This window comes from Pseudophryne corroboree, chromosome 7, assembly GCF_028390025.1.
Source record: "Pseudophryne corroboree isolate aPseCor3 chromosome 7, aPseCor3.hap2, whole genome shotgun sequence".
NCBI lineage: Eukaryota > Metazoa > Chordata > Amphibia > Anura > Myobatrachidae > Pseudophryne > Pseudophryne corroboree.
In genome coordinates this window covers 422,535,515-422,558,047 of record NC_086450.1, presented here as the reverse complement: position 1 = coordinate 422,558,047, position 22,533 = coordinate 422,535,515, and the positions used below count along the sequence as shown (strand labels likewise).

The 22,533-nt window shown below is 47.7% G+C and overlaps 1 protein-coding gene across 3 annotated transcripts in view; it reads left to right on the top strand.

Moving 5' to 3' along the window:
- Positions 1–22,533, top strand: part of RGS11 (regulator of G protein signaling 11) — a 350,999-nt gene that overhangs the window by 294,107 nt on the left and 34,359 nt on the right. For all 3 annotated transcript variants that reach the window (XM_063934814.1, XM_063934815.1, XM_063934816.1), the window contains exons 16-17: positions 18,255–18,337; positions 20,750–20,876. In XM_063934814.1, the coding sequence (XP_063790884.1) occupies positions 18,255–18,337; positions 20,750–20,876 (210 nt within the window). The remainder of the gene's footprint in view (positions 1–18,254; positions 18,338–20,749; positions 20,877–22,533) is intronic.

The following is a 22,533-nucleotide window of genomic DNA, read 5'->3' as shown; positions in this document are numbered from 1 at the left end:
AGAAAAGTTTTTCAAACCAGCGCTCCAAACCAGCAGTTCTGCAACTTCCGCTGAAGTGGTCACCCCCACTTCCAAAAAAACGCCAATAAAATCACAAAATGCAGATGTGCGCACTGCGCACCCCCTGGGGTGATAGGGGGTCAATGCTTGAATATTAACTTTGTAGGAAATAGTCAATTACTTTAATCCTTCCTTAAGAATCAAAACAATATTCCTCTTCTTTCCTTATCATTCATCGGCATTTCTGCTCACTGTACTTTCCAGATTTTCCAGAATTATGCAGCTGTCAAACTCTTCATCTCTTACAGTAATTTGCAGGCACATGTGATAGTCTCAGTCTGTCTGAAAATGTCCAACCTGAAGTGTCCACTGATTGGGTCATCATGTCATTATTTAAATCAGCTGCCACGTCTAGTGGCAACTATTGTTTTAGTCTTATGTATTGGCGCCTCTCCTGTTTGTGCAGGTCTTAGAAGAGTATAGTCCCTGCTTTATTTCCATCTGTACAGGTGAAACTCAGAAAATTAGAATATCGTGCAAAAGTTCATTTATTTCAGTAATTCAACTTAAAAGGTGAAACTAATATATTATGTAGACTCATTACATGCAAAGTGAGATACTTCAAGCCTTTATTTGTTATAATTTTGATGATGAGACCGAACAATGCAGAAGAGCTGAAGGCCGCTATTGAAGCCTCCTGGTCTTCCATAACACCTCAGCAGTGCCACATGCTGATAGAATCCATGCCCAGTGGCGTAACTACTGCCCCCGCAGTCCACGCGGTGGCTTGGGGGCGAGGGGCTGTGGGGGCGCCACTGACTTTGCACAGATTGACATGCGGACGAGCGTCCGCATGTCAATCTGCAGGTCTCCTTCCCTCCGCTGCTGTAAGGAGGGACACGGAGCGCACATCGCGCGCCTCTCCTGTGTCCCTCCCTGGCTCTCCCCCGGCCGGTCTAATAAAGGAAGTGCCGTTCGTGAGCTCTGATTGGCTCACGAACCGGCACTTCCTTTATTAGACCGGCAGGAGAGCCAGGAGGGACACAGGAGAGGTGCGCTATGCGCTCCGTGTCCCTCCAACACAAAGGAGCAGGGGGTGGGAGCAGGCACTGTGGGGGAAGATCTGGCACTGGGGGCATATACCTGGCACTGTGGGGGAAGATCTGGCACTGGGGGCATATACCTGGCACTGTGGGGGAAGATCTGGCACTGGGGGCATATACCTGGCACTGTGGGGGAAGATCTGGCACTGGGGGCATATACCTGGCACTGGGGGCATATACCTGGCACTGTGGGGGAAGATCTGGCACTGGGGGCATATACCTGGCACTGTGGGGGAAGATCTGGCACTGGGGGCATATACCTGGCACTGTGGGGGAAGATCTGGCACTGGGGGCATATACCTGGCACTGGGGGCATATACCTGGTACTGGGGGCATATACTTCTCACTGTGGGGGAATATTTGGCACTGGGGGGAGCAGGCACTGAGGGGGCATATGTGGCACTGTGGGGGAATATCTGGCACTGGGGGCATATACCTGGCACTGGGGGCATATACCTGGCACTGTGGGGGAAGATCTGGCACTGGGGGCATATACCTGGCCCTGTGGGGGAATATTTGGCACTGGGGGGAGCAGGCACTGAGGGGGCATATGTGCACTGTGGGGGAATATCTGGCACTGGGGGCATATACCTGGCACTGTGGGGGAATATCTGGCACTGGGGGGAGCAGGCACTGAGGGGGCATATGTGTCACTGTGGGGGAATATTTGGCACTGAGGGGAGCAGGCACTGAGGGGGCATATGTGGCACTGGGGGGGTATATGTGGCACTGGGGGCATGTACCTGGCACTGTGGGGGAATATCTGGCACTGGGGGCATATACCTGGCACTGTGGGGGAATATCTGGCACTGGGGGCATATGTGGCACTGGGAGCATGGCCCTAGCAACAAGCACTACCCCCTAGCAACGAGCATGACACCCAGTGCATGAAACCCCTGGCAACAAGCATGACACCCAGTGCATGAAACCCCTGCAAATGAGCATGACACCCAGTGCATGAAACCCCTGGCAACGAGCATGACACCCTGAGCATGAAAACCCCTGGCACCGTGCATGGAACCAAGAGTATGAAACCGCTGGCAACGAGCATGACACCCAGTGCATGAAACCTCTGGCAACGAGCATGACACCCTGAGCATGAAAACCCCTGGCACCGTGCATGGAACCAAGAGCATGAAACCCCTGGCAACGAGCAGGTAATTTAAAAGTAATTAGAAGCCTTACTGTAGAACTTAATGTGTAATGGGCATTACGGTGTGTGGCATAATGTATCACGGACATTGCTGTGTGTGTCATAATGTGTCAGGCATTACTGTGTGTTGTATTGTAATGTCCACCCACAAACAAACACATGACATTTACGGTGCCGAAAACTTGAACTAAATTGTGGGGTGCTAGTGTGAATCAGGTTCGGGTGATCAGAGCGGCAGACCTGCTTTACCTCTCAGACACAATGACAACACAAACATAATATAGTATCCAACTCCATTTTATTATCCTAACAAAATTTACAAGAGGCAGGTAAACAGGGAACTGGCGCACAATTGAAGCAGGCTGGTTATGGCTTCTAAATAACAGTCTCAGGTAACCAGCGTTAGCAATACAGGTAGCAGGTAAGCAAGTAACTGGTGCACAATTGAAGCAGGCTGGTTATGGCTTCTAAATAATAGTCTCAGGTAACCAGCGTCAGCAATACAGGTAGCAGGTAAGCAGGAACTTGTGCACGATTAAAGCAGGCTGGTTATGGCTATTAAACGACAGTCTCAGGTAACCAGCGTTAGCAATACAAGTAGCAGGTAAGCAGGTAACTTGTGCACAATTAAAGCAGGCTGGTTATGGCTACTAAACAACAGTCTCAGGTAACCAGCGTCAGCAATACAGGTAGCAGGTAAGCAGGAACTTGTGCACGATTAAAGCAGGCTGGTTATGGCTATTAAACGACAGTCTCAGGTAACCAGCGTTAGCAATACAAGTAGCAGGTCAGCAGGTAACTTGTGCACAATTAAAGCAGGCTGGTTATGGCTACTAAACAACAGTCTCAGGTAACCAGCGTCAGCAATACAGGTAGCAGGTAAGCAGGAACTTGTGCACGATTAAAGCAGGCTGGTTATGGCTATTAAACGACAGTCTCAGGTAACCAGCGTTAGCAATACAAGTAGCAGGTAAGCAGGTAACTTGTGCACAATTAAAGCAGGCTGGTTATGGCTACTAAACAACAGTCTCAGGTAACCAGCGTCAGCAATACAGGTAGCAGGTAAGCAGGAACTTGTGCACGATTAAAGCAGGCTGGTTATGGCTATTAAACGACAGTCTCAGGTAACCAGCGTTAGCAATACAAGTAGCAGGTAAGCAGGTAACTTGTGCACAATTAAAGCAGGCTGGTTATGGCTACTAAACAACAGTCTCAGGTAACCAGCGTCAGCAATACAGGTAGCAGGTAAGCAGGAACTTGTGCACGATTAAAGCAGGCTGGTTATGGCTATTAAACGACAGTCTCAGGTAACCAGCGTTAGCAATACAAGTAGCAGGTAAGCAGGAACTTGTGCACGATTAAAGCAGGCTGGTTATGGCTATTAAACGACAGTCTCAGGTAACCAGCGTTAGCAATACAAGTAGCAGGTAAGCAGGAACTTGTGCACGATTAAAGCAGGCTGGTTATGGCTATTAAACGACAGTCTCAGGTAACCAGCGTCAGCAATACAGGTAGCAGGTAAGCAGGAACTTGTGCACGATTAAAGCAGGCTGGTTATGGCTATTAAACGACAGTCTCAGGTAACCAGCGTTATCAATACAAGTAGCAGGTAAGCAGGTAACTTGTGCACAATTAAAGCAGGCTGGTTATGGCTTGTAAACAACAGTCTCAGGTAACCAGCGTTCCTTAGTAGCGGATAAATGCATTAACATTAGCTTTCACACTGCTGGGCGGAGCTTGCATAAAAAGAACTATCAGTACCAGCATTCCTTAATAGCAGATAAATGCATTAACATTAGCTTTCACACTGCTGGGCGGAACTTGCAATAAAAGAACTATCAGTACCAGCATTCCTTAATAGCAGATAAATGCATTAACATTAGCTTTCACACTGCTGGGCGGAGCTTGCATAAAAAACAACTATCAGTACCAGCATTCCTTAATAGCAGACAAATGCATTAACATTAGCTTTCACACTGCTGGGCGGAGCTTGCATAAAAAGAACTATCAGTACCAGCATTCCTTAATAGCAGATAAATGCATTAACATTAGCTTTCACACTGCTGGGCGGAGCTTGCATAAAAAAGAACTATCAGTACCAGCATTCCTTAATAGCAGACAAATGCATTAACATTAGCTTTTACACTGCTGGGCGGAGCTTGCATAAAAAAACTATCAGTATCAGCAATCCTTAATAGCGGATAAATGCTTTAACATTAACTTTCACACTGCTGGGCGGAGCTTGCATAAAAAGAACTATCAGTATCAGCAATCCTTAATAGCAGATAAATGCATTAACATTAGCTTTCACACTGCTGGGCGGAGCTTGCATAAAAAGAACTATCAGTACCAGCATTCCTTAATAGCAGATAAATGCATTAACATTAGCTTTCACACTGCTGGGCGGAGCTTGCATAAAAAGAACTATCAGTACCAGCATTCCTTAATAGCAGATAAATGCATTAACATTAGCTTTCACACTGCTGGGCGGAGCTTGCATAAAAAGAACTATCAGTACCAGCATTCCTTAATAGCAGATAAATGCATTAACATTAGCTTTCACACTGCTGGGCGGAGCTTGCATAAAAAGAACTATCAGTACCAGCATTCCTTAATAGCAGATAAATGCATTAACATTAGCTTTCACACTGCTGGGCGGAGCTTGCATAAAAATAACTATCAGTACCAGCATTCCTTAATAGCAGACAAATGCATTAACATTAGCTTTCACACTGCTGGGCGGAGCTTGCATAAAAAGAACTATCAGTACCAGCATTCCTTAATAGCAGATAAATGCATTAACATTAGCTTTCATACTGCTGGGCGGAGCTTGCATAAAAAGAACTATCAGTACCAGCATTCCTTAATAGCAGATAAATGCATTAACATTAGCTTTCACACTGCTGGGCGGAGCTTGCATAAAAGAACTATCAGTATCAGCAATCCTTAATAGCAGATAAATGCATTAACATTAGCTTTCACACTGCTGGGCGGAGCTTGCATAAAAAGACCTATCAGTACCAGCATTCCTTAATAGCAGATAAATACATTCACAAATATATAAGGGCAGTCTACCCCCTTTTACAACATTCCAAAACAAATATGCGGGGCACAGCACTAGTGGGGAGCCTCTTCCCCTGGAATACAATATATTGCCCCCAGATTACAGAGTCTTTGCAGCAGAAGGGGTTAAATACCGGACACAGGGGATCTTAGGGGTGTCTACACCCTTTTTTAAATACTATGTCCCCTATTAGCAGAGTTTTTGCAGCGGAGGGCACAACAGGGGCAGAGTAGGGCAGCGGAAGGGCGATCAGGGTCTCACCACCTGCTGCGGCGCTTCTGCCACCTCCGATGCTCCGCTTCTTCATTCCTTCTGCCGGCGATGTCCTCTTCTGCTCCGGTCCCCACTGTCCTCTCACTAATCTCGCTCTGCTCCTGTGCAGCAGGCTCCGGTCCGCGCCATCATCTCCCAGTGAGGTCTTCTTAGTCTCCGGTCGCGACGCCCCAGGGGTCTTCTTCCCGCATCCTCCAGTCTGCGCCGTCACATCTCAGCAACCAGGGGTCCTCGCCAGGGGTCTTCTTTCCCGGGGTCGTCCTCGGCGGTGCCTGTGCGCCCGGTGTCCACCAGGCGGGTCCCACGCCTTCTGGAAGCAGCAGCCTGGGAAGTCCTTAAGGGGGGCCATTTCTCCACCCGCTCCTCTTCACGCAGGATCCGCACCGGACTTCTCCTTGTCCCCACGATCCGCTCTAGACGGGCAGGCAGCGGCGTAGACGGCTCCATTTCCTCACTCCGGACCAGGTCTCCTGCTCTGCTCCAGTCTCTCGGCAGCGGCGGCTCTTCTCCGCACTCCATCGCCGCTGGCCCTGACGCGGCCAGCTCTTCCCCTCTGCAGCAGGGTCTCCAGTCGTCTTCAGCGCCAACGATCTCCATGGCGTGGCAGGCGGCTCCTCTTCTTCCCCAGGCAGGTCATCACGTCAGATCCCGGTGGCGGCTGAGCTGGGCAACAGGCTCACTTGAGCAGAGGCTCCTCACTTCAGGCTCCCGGATACTACATGGCTCCACTTCCCCAGGTACACTTTCCCATCCTCCAGGGTCTCTTTCTCCTGTGCTGTGAGGCTTCTTTTAAGGGTCCTGGTGCTCCTCCACCTCCCCTCTCCTCTATGATGACTGGCTCCCGGGGCCCCAGCAACAGACTACCCCCTGGTCACTCTGCCCTACAACCCAGGGGACCCAATCAGCTGGGGACATGTTTCCCAGACTTTTTATGTTGCTGGGTAAGAAGTGACAGGACCAGAGAATTGGCGGCAAAATCCCTGTCCCAATCTGACAGGGTCACATAAAGTTCAGCCCACGATCTACTCTGGGACTTGTAGTTCCACAATGTAAACAAAAAAAAAATCACAAGGGGATCTCCATGGTGCAATAGCTTCAGGGTATTACATTCTTCCCCCCTAAAATTATACGTGTCCTCACGTATACACTTTAACATTATACATCGGTTAACATAAGCCTTGAACTGGGTACAGCTCTGTTGGCAAACAAGTCATTGTGTCTGGAGCACAGGCCCGCCTGCGATTCTCTGATCCTGTTCGTGACGCCAAAATTCATGTAATGTCCACCCACAAACAAACACATGACATTTACGGTGCCGAAAACTTGAACTAAATTGTGGGGTGCTAGTGTGAATCAGGTTCGGGTGATCAGAGCGGCAGACCTGCTTTACCTCTCAGACACAATGACAACACAAACATAATATAGTATCCAACTCCATTTTATTATCCTAACAAAATTTACAAGAGGCAGGTAAACAGGGAACTGGCGCACAATTGAAGCAGGCTGGTTATGGCTTCTAAATAACAGTCTCAGGTAACCAGCGTTAGCAATACAGGTAGCAGGTAAGCAAGTAACTGGTGCACAATTGAAGCAGGCTGGTTATGGCTTCTAAATAATAGTCTCAGGTAACCAGCGTCAGCAATACAGGTAGCAGGTAAGCAGGAACTTGTGCACGATTAAAGCAGGCTGGTTATGGCTATTAAACGACAGTCTCAGGTAACCAGCGTTAGCAATACAAGTAGCAGGTAAGCAGGTAACTTGTGCACAATTAAAGCAGGCTGGTTATGGCTACTAAACAACAGTCTCAGGTAACCAGCGTCAGCAATACAGGTAGCAGGTAAGCAGGAACTTGTGCACGATTAAAGCAGGCTGGTTATGGCTATTAAACGACAGTCTCAGGTAACCAGCGTTAGCAATACAAGTAGCAGGTCAGCAGGTAACTTGTGCACAATTAAAGCAGGCTGGTTATGGCTACTAAACAACAGTCTCAGGTAACCAGCGTCAGCAATACAGGTAGCAGGTAAGCAGGAACTTGTGCACGATTAAAGCAGGCTGGTTATGGCTATTAAACGACAGTCTCAGGTAACCAGCGTTAGCAATACAAGTAGCAGGTAAGCAGGTAACTTGTGCACAATTAAAGCAGGCTGGTTATGGCTACTAAACAACAGTCTCAGGTAACCAGCGTCAGCAATACAGGTAGCAGGTAAGCAGGAACTTGTGCACGATTAAAGCAGGCTGGTTATGGCTATTAAACGACAGTCTCAGGTAACCAGCGTGAGCAAAACAAGTAGCAGGTAAGCAGGTAACTTGTGCACAATTAAAGCAGGCTGGTTATGGCTACTAAACAACAGTCTCAGGTAACCAGCGTCAGCAATACAGGTAGCAGGTAAGCAGGAACTTGTGCACGATTAAAGCAGGCTGGTTATGGCTATTAAACGACAGTCTCAGGTAACCAGCGTTAGCAATACAAGTAGCAGGTAAGCAGGAACTTGTGCACGATTAAAGCAGGCTGGTTATGGCTATTAAACGACAGTCTCAGGTAACCAGCGTTAGCAATACAAGTAGCAGGTAAGCAGGAACTTGTGCACGATTAAAGCAGGCTGGTTATGGCTATTAAACGACAGTCTCAGGTAACCAGCGTCAGCAATACAGGTAGCAGGTAAGCAGGAACTTGTGCACGATTAAAGCAGGCTGGTTATGGCTATTAAACGACAGTCTCAGGTAACCAGCGTTATCAATACAAGTAGCAGGTAAGCAGGTAACTTGTGCACAATTAAAGCAGGCTGGTTATGGCTTGTAAACAACAGTCTCAGGTAACCAGCGTTCCTTAGTAGCGGATAAATGCATTAACATTAGCTTTCACACTGCTGGGCGGAGCTTACATAAAAAGAACTATCAGTACCAGCATTCCTTAATAGCAGATAAATGCATTAACATTAGCTTTCACACTGCTGGGCGGAACTTGCAATAAAAGAACTATCAGTACCAGCATTCCTTAATAGCAGATAAATGCATTAACATTAGCTTTCACACTGCTGGGCGGAGCTTGCATAAAAAAGAACTATCAGTACCAGCATTCCTTAATAGCAGACAAATGCATTAACATTAGCTTTCACACTGCTGGGCGGAGCTTGCATAAAAAGAACTATCAGTACCAGCATTCCTTAATAGCAGATAAATGCATTAACATTAGCTTTCACACTGCTGGGCGGAGCTTGCATAAAAAAGAACTATCAGTACCAGCATTCCTTAATAGCAGACAAATGCATTAACATTAGCTTTTACACTGCTGGGCGGAGCTTGCATAAAAAAAACTATCAGTATCAGCAATCCTTAATAGCGGATAAATGCTTTAACATTAACTTTCACACTGCTGGGCGGAGCTTGCATAAAAAGAACTATCAGTATCAGCAATCCTTAATAGCAGATAAATGCATTAACATTAGCTTTCACACTGCTGGGCGGAGCTTGCATAAAAAGAACTATCAGTACCAGCATTCCTTAATAGCAGATAAATGCATTAACATTAGCTTTCACACTGCTGGGCGGAGCTTGCATAAAAAGAACTATCAGTACCAGCATTCCTTAATAGCAGATAAATGCATTAACATTAGCTTTCACACTGCTGGGCGGAGCTTGCATAAAAAGAACTATCAGTACCAGCATTCCTTAATAGCAGATAAATGCATTAACATTAGCTTTCACACTGCTGGGCGGAGCTTGCATAAAAATAACTATCAGTACCAGCATTCCTTAATAGCAGACAAATGCATTAACATTAGCTTTCACACTGCTGGGCGGAGCTTGCATAAAAAGAACTATCAGTACCAGCATTCCTTAATAGCAGATAAATGCATTAACATTAGCTTTCATACTGCTGGGCGGAGCTTGCATAAAAAGAACTATCAGTACCAGCATTCCTTAATAGCAGATAAATGCATTAACATTAGCTTTCACACTGCTGGGCGGAGCTTGCATAAAAGAACTATCAGTATCAGCAATCCTTAATAGCAGATAAATGCATTAACATTAGCTTTCACACTGCTGGGCGGAGCTTGCATAAAAAGACCTATCAGTACCAGCATTCCTTAATAGCAGATAAATACATTCACAAATATATAAGGGCAGTCTACCCCCTTTTACAACATTCCAAAACAAATATGCGGGGCACAGCACTAGTGGGGAGCCTCTTCCCCTGGAATACAATATATTGCCCCCAGATTACAGAGTCTTTGCAGCAGAAGGGGTTAAATACCGGACACAGGGGATCTTAGGGGTGTCTACACCCTTTTTTAAATACTATGTCCCCTATTAGCAGAGTTTTTGCAGCGGAGGGCACAACAGGGGCAGAGTAGGGCAGCGGAAGGGCGATCAGGGTCTCACCACCTGCTGCGGCGCTTCTGCCACCTCCGATGCTCCGCTTCTTCATTCCTTCTGCCGGCGATGTCCTCTTCTGCTCCGGTCCCCACTGTCCTCTCACTAATCTCGCTCTGCTCCTGTGCAGCAGGCTCCGGTCCGCGCCATCATCTCCCAGTGAGGTCTTCTTAGTCTCCGGTCGCGACGCCCCAGGGGTCTTCTTCCCGCATCCTCCAGTCTGCGCCGTCACATCTCAGCAACCAGGGGTCCTCGCCAGGGGTCTTCTTTCCCGGGGTCGTCCTCGGCGGTGCCTGTGCGCCCGGTGTCCACCAGGCGGGTCCCGCGCCTTCTGGAAGCAGCAGCCTGGGAAGTCCTTAAGGGGGGCCATTTCTCCACCCGCTCCTCTTCACGCAGGATCCGCACCGGACTTCTCCTTGTCCCCACGATCCGCTCTAGACAGGCAGGCAGCGGCGTAGACGGCTCCATTTCCTCACTCCGGACCAGGTCTCCTGCTCTGCTCCAGTCTCTCGGCAGCGGCGGCTCTTCTCCGCACTCCATCGCCGCTGGCCCTGACGCGGCCAGCTCTTCCCCTCTGCAGCAGGGTCTCCAGTCGTCTTCAGCGCCGACGATCTCCATGGCGTGGCAGGCGGCTCCTCTTCTTCCCCAGGCAGGTCATCACGTCAGATCCCGGTGGCGGCTGAGCTGGGCAACAGGCTCACTTGAGCAGAGGCTCCTCACTTCAGGCTCCCGGATACTACATGGCTCCACTTCCCCAGGTACACTTTCCCATCCTCCAGGGTCTCTTTCTCCTGTGCTGTGAGGCTTCTTTTAAGGGTCCTGGTGCTCCTCCACCTCCCCTCTCCTCTATGATGACTGGCTCCCGGGGCCCCAGCAACAGACTACCCCCTGGTCACTCTGCCCTACAACCCAGGGGACCCAATCAGCTGGGGACATGTTTCCCAGACTTTTTATGTTGCTGGGTAAGAAGTGACAGGACCAGAGAATTGGCGGCAAAATCCCTGTCCCAATCTGACAGGGTCACATAAAGTTCAGCCCACGATCTACTCTGGGACTTGTAGTTCCACAATGTAAACAAAAAAAAAATCACAAGGGGATCTCCATGGTGCAATAGCTTCAGGGTATTACAGTATACTATATCACGGGCATTGTGGTATGTGGTATAAGGTCTCAGGATCATTGTGGTGTGTGTCATACTGTGTCACAGACATTGTATGTGCTATAATGTATCAGGGGCATTGCAGTGTGTAGCATAATGTATAACGGGCATTGCGATTCCTGTCATAATGTGTCACAGGCATTACGGTGTGTGGCATAATGTGTCGGGGGCATTACAGTGTGTGCATATTGTGTCATGTGCATTATTGTGTGTGGCATAATGGCTAAGGCCATTGCAGTATGTGGAATAATGTATATTGGGCATTACTATAAGGAGGAAAAATGACAAATAATGTAAGGGGCATGAATCAGGATTATTTTTCTTTCCTGTGGTGGCTAACGTCTGGGCGTGCAGGTTGCAAAACTGGGGTATAAGGTAGTCTTTTCCTGCAATGTCACGCCCCTTTACGCGAAGCCACGTTCATTTCAACGAAGCCACACACCCTTTTTGGCGGCGCGCGCATATTTGTCCCTTTACTAGTGCCAATTATGGGGGGGGGGGGGGGCGCCGAAGGATTTTTTGGCTTGGGGGAGAAAAATTTCTAGTTACGCCACTGTCCATGCCACACCGCATTGAGGCAGTAATTCATGCAAAAGGTGCCCAAACCAAGTACTGAGTACATATGCATGATTATACTTTTCAGAGGGCAGACATTTCTGTATTTAAAATCCCTTTTTTATTGATTTTATGTAATATTAAAATTTTCAGGGATTTTGGATTTGGGGTTTTCTTAAGTTGTAAGCCACAATCATCAAAATTATAATAAAGGCTCGAAATATCTCACTTTGCATGTAATGAGTCTATATAATATATTAGTTTCACCTCTTAAGTTGAATTACTGAAATAAATGAACTTTTGCACGATATTCTAATTTTCTGAGTTTCACCTGTACAGATGGAAATAAAGCAGGGACTATAATCTTCTAAGACCTGCACAAACAGGAGAGGCGCCAATACATAAGACTAAAACATTACTTGCCACTAGACGTGGCAGCTGATTTAAATAATGACATGATGACCCAATCGCACGATATTCTAATTCTCTGAGGTTCACCTGTAATTGTCATGAGAGGATGTGGTGGATAATGGAAGAGGCGAGTGGATGAAGGTGATATGTAACAATATTCTGATAAATTCGTTTTTCTAATGGATGAAGGTGTTACGACCTAAGAATCATCGTAACATATTTCCAAATGTAGTGAATATAGAATAAGATTCATGTGAATTTCTAATGTGAAAATTAGTATACTGTAAGTAAAATGTTCTAAGAATTTAACTCTAAATATCTGTTTCTTTGAAATGTAACATAACACCTTCTTCCACTCGCCTCTTCAATTACTTCTTTAAAGTGTAAAGTGTTTATTTAAAGAGACAATTACAGAATCAGCTAAATCGTAAGGATTCGTCAGCCTGTATCTTGGAAAGTATTCCTAAGGGCGTTTTCCACTTAAGCCACATCTTGTACACACCCTCCTGCAAACCCATTGCTATCTCTGGGCATATTCAGATGTGGTCACAACTTCGATGGTTTCGCAACTGAATGATTATCATCAGACTGCACATTCATTGCAGCTGCAGTGCGCACAAGCCAAGATACCTTTGTGATGCTGCTCGCACTGAGGAATTAGTCGCAGAGTGATTGACAGGAAGAGACTGTTTGGGGAGATAATGGGGAGTGTCTGCAAAAATGCAGACCTGTCGTTTTCGGGGCGTGTCCCGGCGTGTGTCTCGTATGCATAAAACATGGCACCAGGGTCACACCTTCCGCGGACATACTGCATGACCGTTGGCGACACTCAGATAGTTGTTGCTCCTTGCATCTGCGCTGTGTGTTGCGACGGCGTATGCAGTTGCTGAGCGTGTTGCGATGGCTTTGGTGGGTGTCTCACTGTTCACTTGTGGGCGGCTGCTGCACCTGCGTTGCCTCTCAGTTCCGTCAGTGAAGAGGCTGCGTCGGCATTGTGGCTGCATCAGAATCAGGCCCTCTGTCTGTCTTACAAGCGTCTGTGCTCTTCAGTCATTATTTATTATATCATCAGTGATCATTATCAGCCAGTTGATAATTATTCCTTTCCTTTGATACAACACAATGCTGCTCACTGAACACAGCAGTATGAAACGGAGAGAGAACAGCAGGAATGTGTTGTGCTCACATATTGTACAACTAGGATCGCTCTATGAGCCTAATTCAGACCTGATCGCAGCAGCAAAATGGTTCTCTAATGGGCAAAACCATGTGCACTGCAGGTGGGGCAGACGTAACATGTGCAGAGAGAGTTAGATTTGGGTGGGGTGTGTTCAAACTGAAATCTAAGTTGCAGTGTAAAAATAAAGCATCCAGTATTTACCCTGCACAGAAACAAAATAACCCAGCCAAATCTAACTCTCTCTGCACATGTTACATCTGCCCCATATGCAGTGCAACATGGTTTTGCCCATTAGAGAACTATGTTGCTGCTGCGATCAGGTCTGAATTAGGCCCAGTGTGTATGTTCTGGGTCTCTAGTAATTACAACCTATGTTGGGATTCTAATAACAGTACATTTATTGGGAGAAAGGTTGATTTCTTAAAAATTCATATACAAAGTGGAAAACCCCTTTGAAGCAATTGTTTGTGATTGACAATGGGGGTAGTTCAGAGTTGATCGCAGCAACAAATTTGTTAGCAGTTGGGCAAAACCATGGGGATCATTCCGAGTTGTTCGCTCTTTGCCGATTTTCGCTATGCTGCGATTTGCTGCTAAATGCGCATGCGCATGGTACGCAGCGCGCATGCACTTAGTTATTTTACTTAAAACTTAGTAGATTTGCTGTTGTTCGTGCAACGCTTTTCAATCGCTCTGCTGATCGGTGAGTGATTGACAGGAAGTGGGTGTTTCTGGGCGGCAACTCAGCGTTTTCACGGCGTTTGCTAAAAAACGCAGGCGTGTCAGGGAAAAACGCGGGAGTGTCTGGAGAAACGGGGGAGTGGCTGGCCGAACGCAGGGTGTGTTTGTGACGTCAAACCAGGAATTAAACGGACTGAGCTGATCGCAATCTAGGAGTAGGTCTGGAGCTACTCAGAAACTGCAAGAAAATATTTAGTAGCAATTCTGCTAATCTTTCGTTTGCTATTCTGCTAAGCTAAGATACACTCCTAGAGGGCGGCGGCCTAGCGTATGCAATGCTGCTAAAAGCAGCTAGCGAGCGAACAACTCGGAATGACCCCCCATGTGCACTGCAGGGGGCGCAGATATAACATGTACAGAGAGAGTTAGATTTGGGTGGGTTATTTTGTTTCTGTGCAGGATAAATACTGGCTGCTTTATTTTTACACTGCAATTTAGATTTCAGTTTGAACACACCCCACCCAAATCTAACTCTCTCTGCACATGTTACGTCTGCCCCCCTGCAGTGCACATGGGGGGTCATTCCGAGTTGATCGCTCGCTAGCAGTTTTTAGCAGCCGTGCAAACGCTATGCGGCCGCCCACTGGGAGTGTATTTTAGCTTAGCAGAAGTGCAAACATTTTAATCGCAGAGCGCCTGCAAAAATCTTTTGTGTAGTTTCAGAGTAGCTCAAAACCTACTCAGCGCTTGCGATCACTTCAGACTATTCAGTTCCGGATTTTACGTCACACATCCACCCAGCGTTCGTCCAAGCCACGCCTGCGTTTTTCCTGGCACGCCTGCGTTTTTATGAACACTCCACGAAAACGGTCAGTTGCCACCTAGAAAAGCCAACTTCATGTCAATCACTCTGCGGCAGCCATTGTGACTGAAAAGCTTCGCTAGACCCTGTATAAAATGACATAGTTTGTTGTAATAGTACGCCGCACGTGTGCATTGCGCCATATATGCATGCGCAGAAGTGCAATTTTTTTTGCCTCATCGCAGCACAGTGAATGAATGCAGCTAGCGATCAACTTGGAATGACCCCCATGGTTTTGCTCAACTACTAACAAATTTGCTGCTGCGATCAACTCTGAATTAGGCCCAATCTTAGAGACAACTTTGGATCTATCTATCTATCTATCTATCTATCTATCTATCTATCTATCTATCTATCTAATCACCTTACAATGGCCCTCATTCCGAGTTGTTCGCTCGCAAGCTGCTTTTAGCAGCATTGCACACGCTAAGCCGCCGCCTACTGGGAGTGAATCTTAGCTTAGCAGAATTGCGAACGAAAGATTCTCAAAATTGCGAATAGAAATTTCTAAGCAGTTTCTGAGTAGCTCGACACTTACTCTGCCACTGCGATCAGTATAGTCAGTTTCGTTCCTGGTTTGACGTCACAAACACACCCAGCGTTCGCCCAGACACTCTCCCGTTTCTCCAGCCACTCCCGCGTTTTTCCCAGAAACGGCAGCATTTTTTCACACACTCCCATAAAACGGCCAGTTTCCGCCCAGAAACACCCACTTCCTGTCAATCACACTACGATCACCAGAACGAAGAAAAAACCTTGTAATGCCGTGAGTAAAATACCAAACTTCTTAGCAAATTTACTTGGCGCAGCCGCAGTGCGAACATTGCGCATGCGCAGTGTGCAGAAAATCGCTGCGATGCGATGAAAAATAACGAGCGAACAACACGGAATGAGGGCCAATGTTCAGAGCTAATATTTATGTAGTTTATTTCTTTACTATTTGATGATCTTTTCAAATGAGACAGTAAAATTTGTACCCAATATCACCCTAGTGTACGGGCACAAGTGTCAGCCTTTTGGGCAACCTCCCTGCACCCCTTCCCCCCTTATGCTATCTGTCTGTATTGCGATTTCTGATTATGGTGTACCTCTACAATTGTCTGTGTGTGTGTGTGTGTGTGTGTGTGTGTGTGTGTGTGTGTGTGTGTGTGTGTGTGTGTGCAGAGCCGGCCCTAACCAATATGATGCCCTAGGCAAGATTTTGGATGGTGCCCCCTAGCACTGCCGCTAGTTCTGCAGGAAATGCCTGGCATGAGTCAGCTGGCAGCTCTGCTAACGTTGGGTGCCTTTTGTTTATGAAAAATCATCTTATTTCCATTGCTATGTCACTAGGATGCACAAGCAGCTTCTGCTGATTAAAATGATATGCAGCATGCCTATATTCTGTGTGTGACTGTGGCTGTATCTGCATACAAAATGCTACATTACAGTGATTTCCAGGAATACACGCAACGTAGTATTTCGTATGCAGATACAGCCGCAGTCACACACAGAATATAGGCATGCCACATATCATTTTAATCAGCAGAAGCTGTTTGTGCCCCTAGGCATACCAAATGTGTGTGTGTGTGTGTGTGTGTGTGTGTGTGTGTGTGTGTGTGTGTGTGTGTGTGTGTGTTGGTTATGTCACTTTTATGAATCCTGCTATACCGATTATGTCAAATTATTTCAATGTTTCTCTACTGTTATGAGCTGCATGTGATTTGCCCTTTTTTTCACAATAAGTGATCTGCCCCCGTGTTATGTGTTTTTCTCTTTGAAGCTATAACTAAATAATAAAGTAAAAAAATACTGTCACGAAACAAAAAAATAAAAAAAATTGTGATGATGCTATTGCTAACCAGATTTGCTAGCATGCCGCACTAGTACCGCTCTGTGGGGGGTAATTCAGAGTTGATTGTAGATGTGCTAAATTTAGCACATCTACGTTCATTTACCCTGGCATGCCGGGGGACAACCAGCACGGGCTAGTCGCCTCACATGTAAGGCCTTATTCCCCCCCGCACAAGTACAAAAGCATCGCACAGCGGCGATGCTTTTGTACTTGACAAGTAGCTCCCTGCCTGCGCAGCTCCTGCACACTGGCAGGGAGCTACATGTCGCGTCCCGGGTCGCAGCGGCTGCGTGTGATGTCACCCAGCCACCGCGATCCGCTCACCTGCCCCCGCGCATGGTCCGGGATCGTGCCCCTGAAACGGCGAACAAACACTGCCAGCCTGCCCCCTCCGCCCAGCGAATGCCTCTGCCTGTCAATCAAGCAGAGGCGATTGCTGGGCTGAGATGCCAGTTTAGACTTGATCGCCCGATGTACGAAAATGCACAGCAGCGATCAGGTCTCAATTAGCCCCGTGATGTCATGCACCTGTTTCGGCGCAATGATGCAAAACCAACAAGATGGCTTTATCTGTGGGTGTGAAAAACTTCTTGCCAGAATGACGTTCTCCTTTCTAAACTCTGGTTAGGCATATAATATACCTCAATGTATCAAGTTTTGGAGCATGCTTGCCTACTCTCCAGGAACGGGCAGGAGGCCCCCGAAAATCAGGTGGCACTCCTGGCCACCCGGAAAAGAAGGTCAGCCTCCCAGGACTGGCCTGTCCTCCCCCCGTCTCTCATCTGCCCGCTTGCTGTGCGAAAGTGGGCAAGGCGATGACCCGATTCACGCTGAATCACGTCATCATAGCTACGCCCCCCACTGTACAATGATGTCATCTGGGCATAGTACGGTAGGGGCGTGGCTGCAATGATGCAATCACGCCTTCATGCCCCCGCACCGCCCACCTATACAGATGCCCCCCCTCCTCTCAAGCACACCTGACTGCCTCCTTCTGGGGCGGTGGGGCAGCCCAAAAATCTGCATGTATGCTTTGGAGGGAGTATGTATCAAACCTTTTGGAGTGATAAAGAGAATTTGCCCAACCAATCAGCTTCTGTCAATTCAGAACTGTGCTAGATAAGTGCTCAAATACTTACGTAATATAAGAACACTAAAATGGACAAATGTTACTCATAAAATAGTTTTATGTCCCTGTAATGCAATGATGTTACAACATGCAGTATATTAGGAGAAAATAAGGGAACTGTCTCGGAAAGTCCTCATAGTCAGTGACTTTTTACTCTTTTACCGCTGTGCGTGAAATCGCGCGTGCCTGTGCAAAAGTGGGAGTGGTAATTGTACGCGCACCAGTGTACCCATAGTTCTTCTCAGGGGCTGATAGGTTACTTGCTGTACTTGCCCGGCATTGCGCACATGGAGCTAGATTTTTTGGCAACACGTATTTATGTGAGCAGAATAATTTGATGCCCTTCATCATCACCATCACTTGATCCTTTCAGCTCTGTAGGAGCCCTGTAATGTTGTGTTACGCAGTCACTTTAGTAACTTTGTCACAGTAAGTAGTATACTCCTGTGTGTTACAATGTTTCCTTTACCTTCCAGGATTCATATCCCAGATATCTGAAGTCTGAAATGTACAAGAGCCTGCTCGGTCAAGCCTTTATCCCACCGGAGACACGGAAGGGGTCAGTACAGTATACAATGGCCGCGTCTCAGGGTAGGCACAGTACTCACAGATTATGGGGCAGATGTATTAGGTCTGGAGAAGTGATAAAGCAGTTATAAAGTAGTGATAAGTGGAAGGTGATAACGAACTAGCCAATCATTACGGGTTTGAAAAATTACAGTTAGGAGCTGATTGGCTGGTGCGTTATTACCTTCCACGTATCACTTCTTTATCACTTCTTCAAACCTAATACATCTGCCCATATATCTGGTGCCATATTAATCATTTCAGAAGCTTCTGTGAAACGCTTGTGCAGTATTCCAGGGACAAGCGCAGGAGTGTCACAGGGAAAATCGCTTATTTTACTTCATCCAAAACGTTAATATTCTACGAATGCTCCGGGAATTTACTGTACAGTTGGGCCAATTCAGTAAGGTTAGCAAATTCTGCTAATCAGCAGAATTTGCTAACCATTAGCATGTATGCTGGGGGGCGCCCAGCGCTGGACAAGGCCGCCTAACATGCTGACCGGCGCCTTCCCCCCTGCTTCAAGCAGAAATTGCGAACAGCACGCAATTTCTGCTTGTTAGCAGAAATTAAGGATGACTCCTGCCGGCGCAGCTTAGCTGCGGCCGCAGGAGTCCCGGCGCCATTTTTGTTGTCGCAGCGGCTGCGTGTGACATCATGCAGCCGCTGTGGCCACACCCCCGACACGCCCCCGTTCACACGTACCATCCCACTGTTTGTGCTGGCACGCCCCCACAACGCTCCGTTTCCACCCAGAAAACGGAGCATTGCCGCCCCGCGACCGCCTCTGCCTGATTGACGGGCAGAGGCAATCGTTATTTCTGTGGCTCCCCCGCAGAAATTGCGTGCGCATGTGCAGGAGGGCCTGCTGCGCATGCGCCCGTGGCCCCTCAGCAAAAATTCCGTGCGAATCGCTACTTGCGATTCATACTGAGTTTGCCCCCTGTATATGTAGCAAATTATACACATATGTAGTGTATGAGCTGAACTTACAGGGCCTGATCCAGGGACGCCTGCGATGGCGATGTTGACGGAGTTAAACATTTCTTTGTTACTGCCAGTACACAAAGTACACTAAAACCTATTACACAGGTACGCACAAAGACTTTGTGGTGGCATTTGCTTAAACTTGTAGAAGCGCAACCATCATGAGGTGCAGCTGCCACTGCATCTACGTCCACCTATGAATCAACCGCATAAAGTACAATTCAGAGTAGGGGTGGGAGTGGAGGAAGCCGCAGTTCCGGTAACGCTGGGTTATTTAGTGACATCTTTCAATCTTAAGGGGGATTCTTTGACTATTGGGTCTATTCATGAAGCAGTGAAAAATGTGGAGAAGTGAGCCTGTGAAGAAGTTGCCCATGGCAACCAATCAGCTGCTCCGTACAATTGTATAGTATGCAAATGATAAATGTTACTTCATCGCTTGGTTGCCATGGCCAACTTCTCCACTGGCTCACTTCTCCACACTTTTCACTGCTTCATGAATATGCCCTATATGTGTTCACAAACCATAAATTGTAGAGGAGATGAAAACGTTCTCCTGCATTGCTCGTCCTCGCTACTCTTACACTTACTGGCAGTTTCTAGAGCAGTCGGCATGCAATGTCCGTTTGACTTCCTCAAGTGATGCTGGCCGTAATGAATGACTTCTCTGAGCCCTGGCGTTGGCGGTGGCAGAAGCTTGACGGAGAGCTACAGGTGCTTGCACCTAAGCGGGTTGCTGCTTGACAAGACCTGTTAGTTTGCATGCACTACAGCAATACCTGTGGCTCCTTCACCCCAGTTGCGTGGCTTGGAGCCATGTCATAGAGGCCATGGCTCCAAGCCACGCAACTGGTGTGAAGGAGCCACAGGTGTTGCTGTAGTGCATGCAAAGTACACAGGTATACCCTGCATATGGCTTCTTTGCTTGTACCAGGGGTGATTGACCGATCCTGATGTGCAGTCTTCTGGATGACACAGGTGGAGAACGCCAACTCGTTTCGAGACACAGCTATTCTCTTCTTCAAGGCTTGAAGAAGAGACCAACTGTGTCTCGAAACGCACCGGCAGATACTAATTATGATGGTTGTAAAAACAGTGGGTGGAGTTTCCCACATGCAGAAACGTGGATCTTTGGCATATACGGGCAGATTCTTGCATTACCATAAGGAAGTTAGTAGCTTGCCGCAGGTTTACGGAAAAGTGGCCCCAGATGTGTGCGAATCTGGACAAATGTGTCTATGTGAGAGCATTAAACGTTTATACAGAGCCACAGTGTCCAATAGCTTGACATTCAGATCCAAAACCGCGTGAGACCAGGCATGTCCTGATGTTTTAGGATATGGAACAGCAGCGGGCGAATTTGAATAGCCCCTTGAATGTTTTCACATCTTTTCCTGCATCCCCGTTTCCCTTGCAGCGTATTCCCGTTCATGAGAAGACAACGCCATTCCAGTCCGAGTCCGGCCTTCCTGTTTCCACCTGGAGATCAAGAGCCAAAGATGGATGGAGACAACAAAGCTGCCTCACCAGCTGCAATTTCACAGGTGACAGCGTCATATTTATCATGTGACATTGACATTCGTTTGAAGGGTTGCACCCACTTTGCTAATAAGCTGGTCACTATGTTTAGTGCTATCACTTGGCAACTTAGGTCCCTCTGGGAGTTGCAGAAGGGAGCCACATGCGGGTAGGTCAGGAAAAATCTGACGCTTTTCACTGTGGGTGGAATGTGATGACATAGACTCCCATACAGTGGCGGAACAAGCAAGCGGTGGGCCCAGGTGCAACAAAATGCTTTGGGCCCCCCCCCCCCCCATCCCATCCAAGTCCACCCCATGGGCAGTGCGCGCCGTAGGCGCGCGCAAAAATACATAGTGGCGTGGCTTCGTGGGGAAGGGGTGTGTCCACAAAATAATACCAATTCATAAAACGGTGCACAGTAGTCTCCATTCTTCAAATTACGCCGCACAGTAGCACCACTACACCAGGTAGAGACCCTTTTACTCCTTACAGCGAACAGATTCCCCTTTTTACACATAACGTCAGACAGTGTGCACTTTTTACACATAACGGCAGACAGCGTGCCCTCGTTACACATAGCGGCAGACAGCATACACTTTTTACACAATGGCAGACAGCGTGCCCTCGTTACACATAGCGGCAGACAGCGTGCCCTCGTTACACATAGCGGCAGACAGCGTGCACTTTTTACACATTACGGCAGACAGCGTCCCCATTTTACACATTACGGCAGACACCATACACTTTTACACATAACGGCAGATAGCGTGCCCTTTTTACACATTACGGCAGGCAGATTCTACCTTTTTACACATAGCGGCAGGCAGATTCCCCATTTTTATACATAGCGGCAGGCTGATTCCCCATTTTTATACATAGCGGCAGGCAGATTCCCCATTTTTACACATTGCGGCAGGCAGATTCCCCATTTTTACACATTGCGGCAGGCAGATTCCCCATTTTTACATTGCGGCAGGCAGATTCCCCATTTTTTACATTGCGGCAGGCAGATTCCCCATTTTTATACATAGCGGCAGGCAGTCCCCCCTTTTTACACATTGCGGCAGGCAGTCCCAACAAATAAAAAAAGAAAGAGAAAGAAAGAAAGAAAGAAAGAAAGAAAGAAAGAAGAATTATACTTACCCTCTCTGTTGGCTCAGGCTCCTCGGTGCAGCTTCCCGGGCAGTAGAGAAGAAGAAGGAGGAGGGAGGTGAAGGAGGGAGCCGCAGCAGCGCTGTGTTACTGGTGGAGGCGCTGCTGCTGCTGCCCCTCTGCTTCCCTATAGGCTGTTCTCAGAGACAGCCTATAGTGAAGCAGAGGAGCAGCAGCAGCAGCGCCTCCACCAGTAACAAAGCGCTGCTGCGGCTCTCTCCTTCACTGAGAGACTGTGACCTGTTTGTATATGAGGGAGGGAGGGACGGACCCTCCTCCCTCCTTCGTGTGCGGGTGGCCAGAATCGTTCCTTATGACGGGCGGGTCACGGGAGCGCTGGTGTGCGGCTGCGGCATGACATACAATGAGTCATTGTGACTCATTCATGTAATGCCGGCCGGCGGCTGTGGGCCCTTGAGTGCGGCGGGGCCCCAGTGCAATGCACTGCCTGCCCCGCCAGTAGTTCCGCCCCTGCTCCCATAGTCTTCTCTTAGGAGTGTGGTAGGTGACTTATTATGAAGGTAGGCT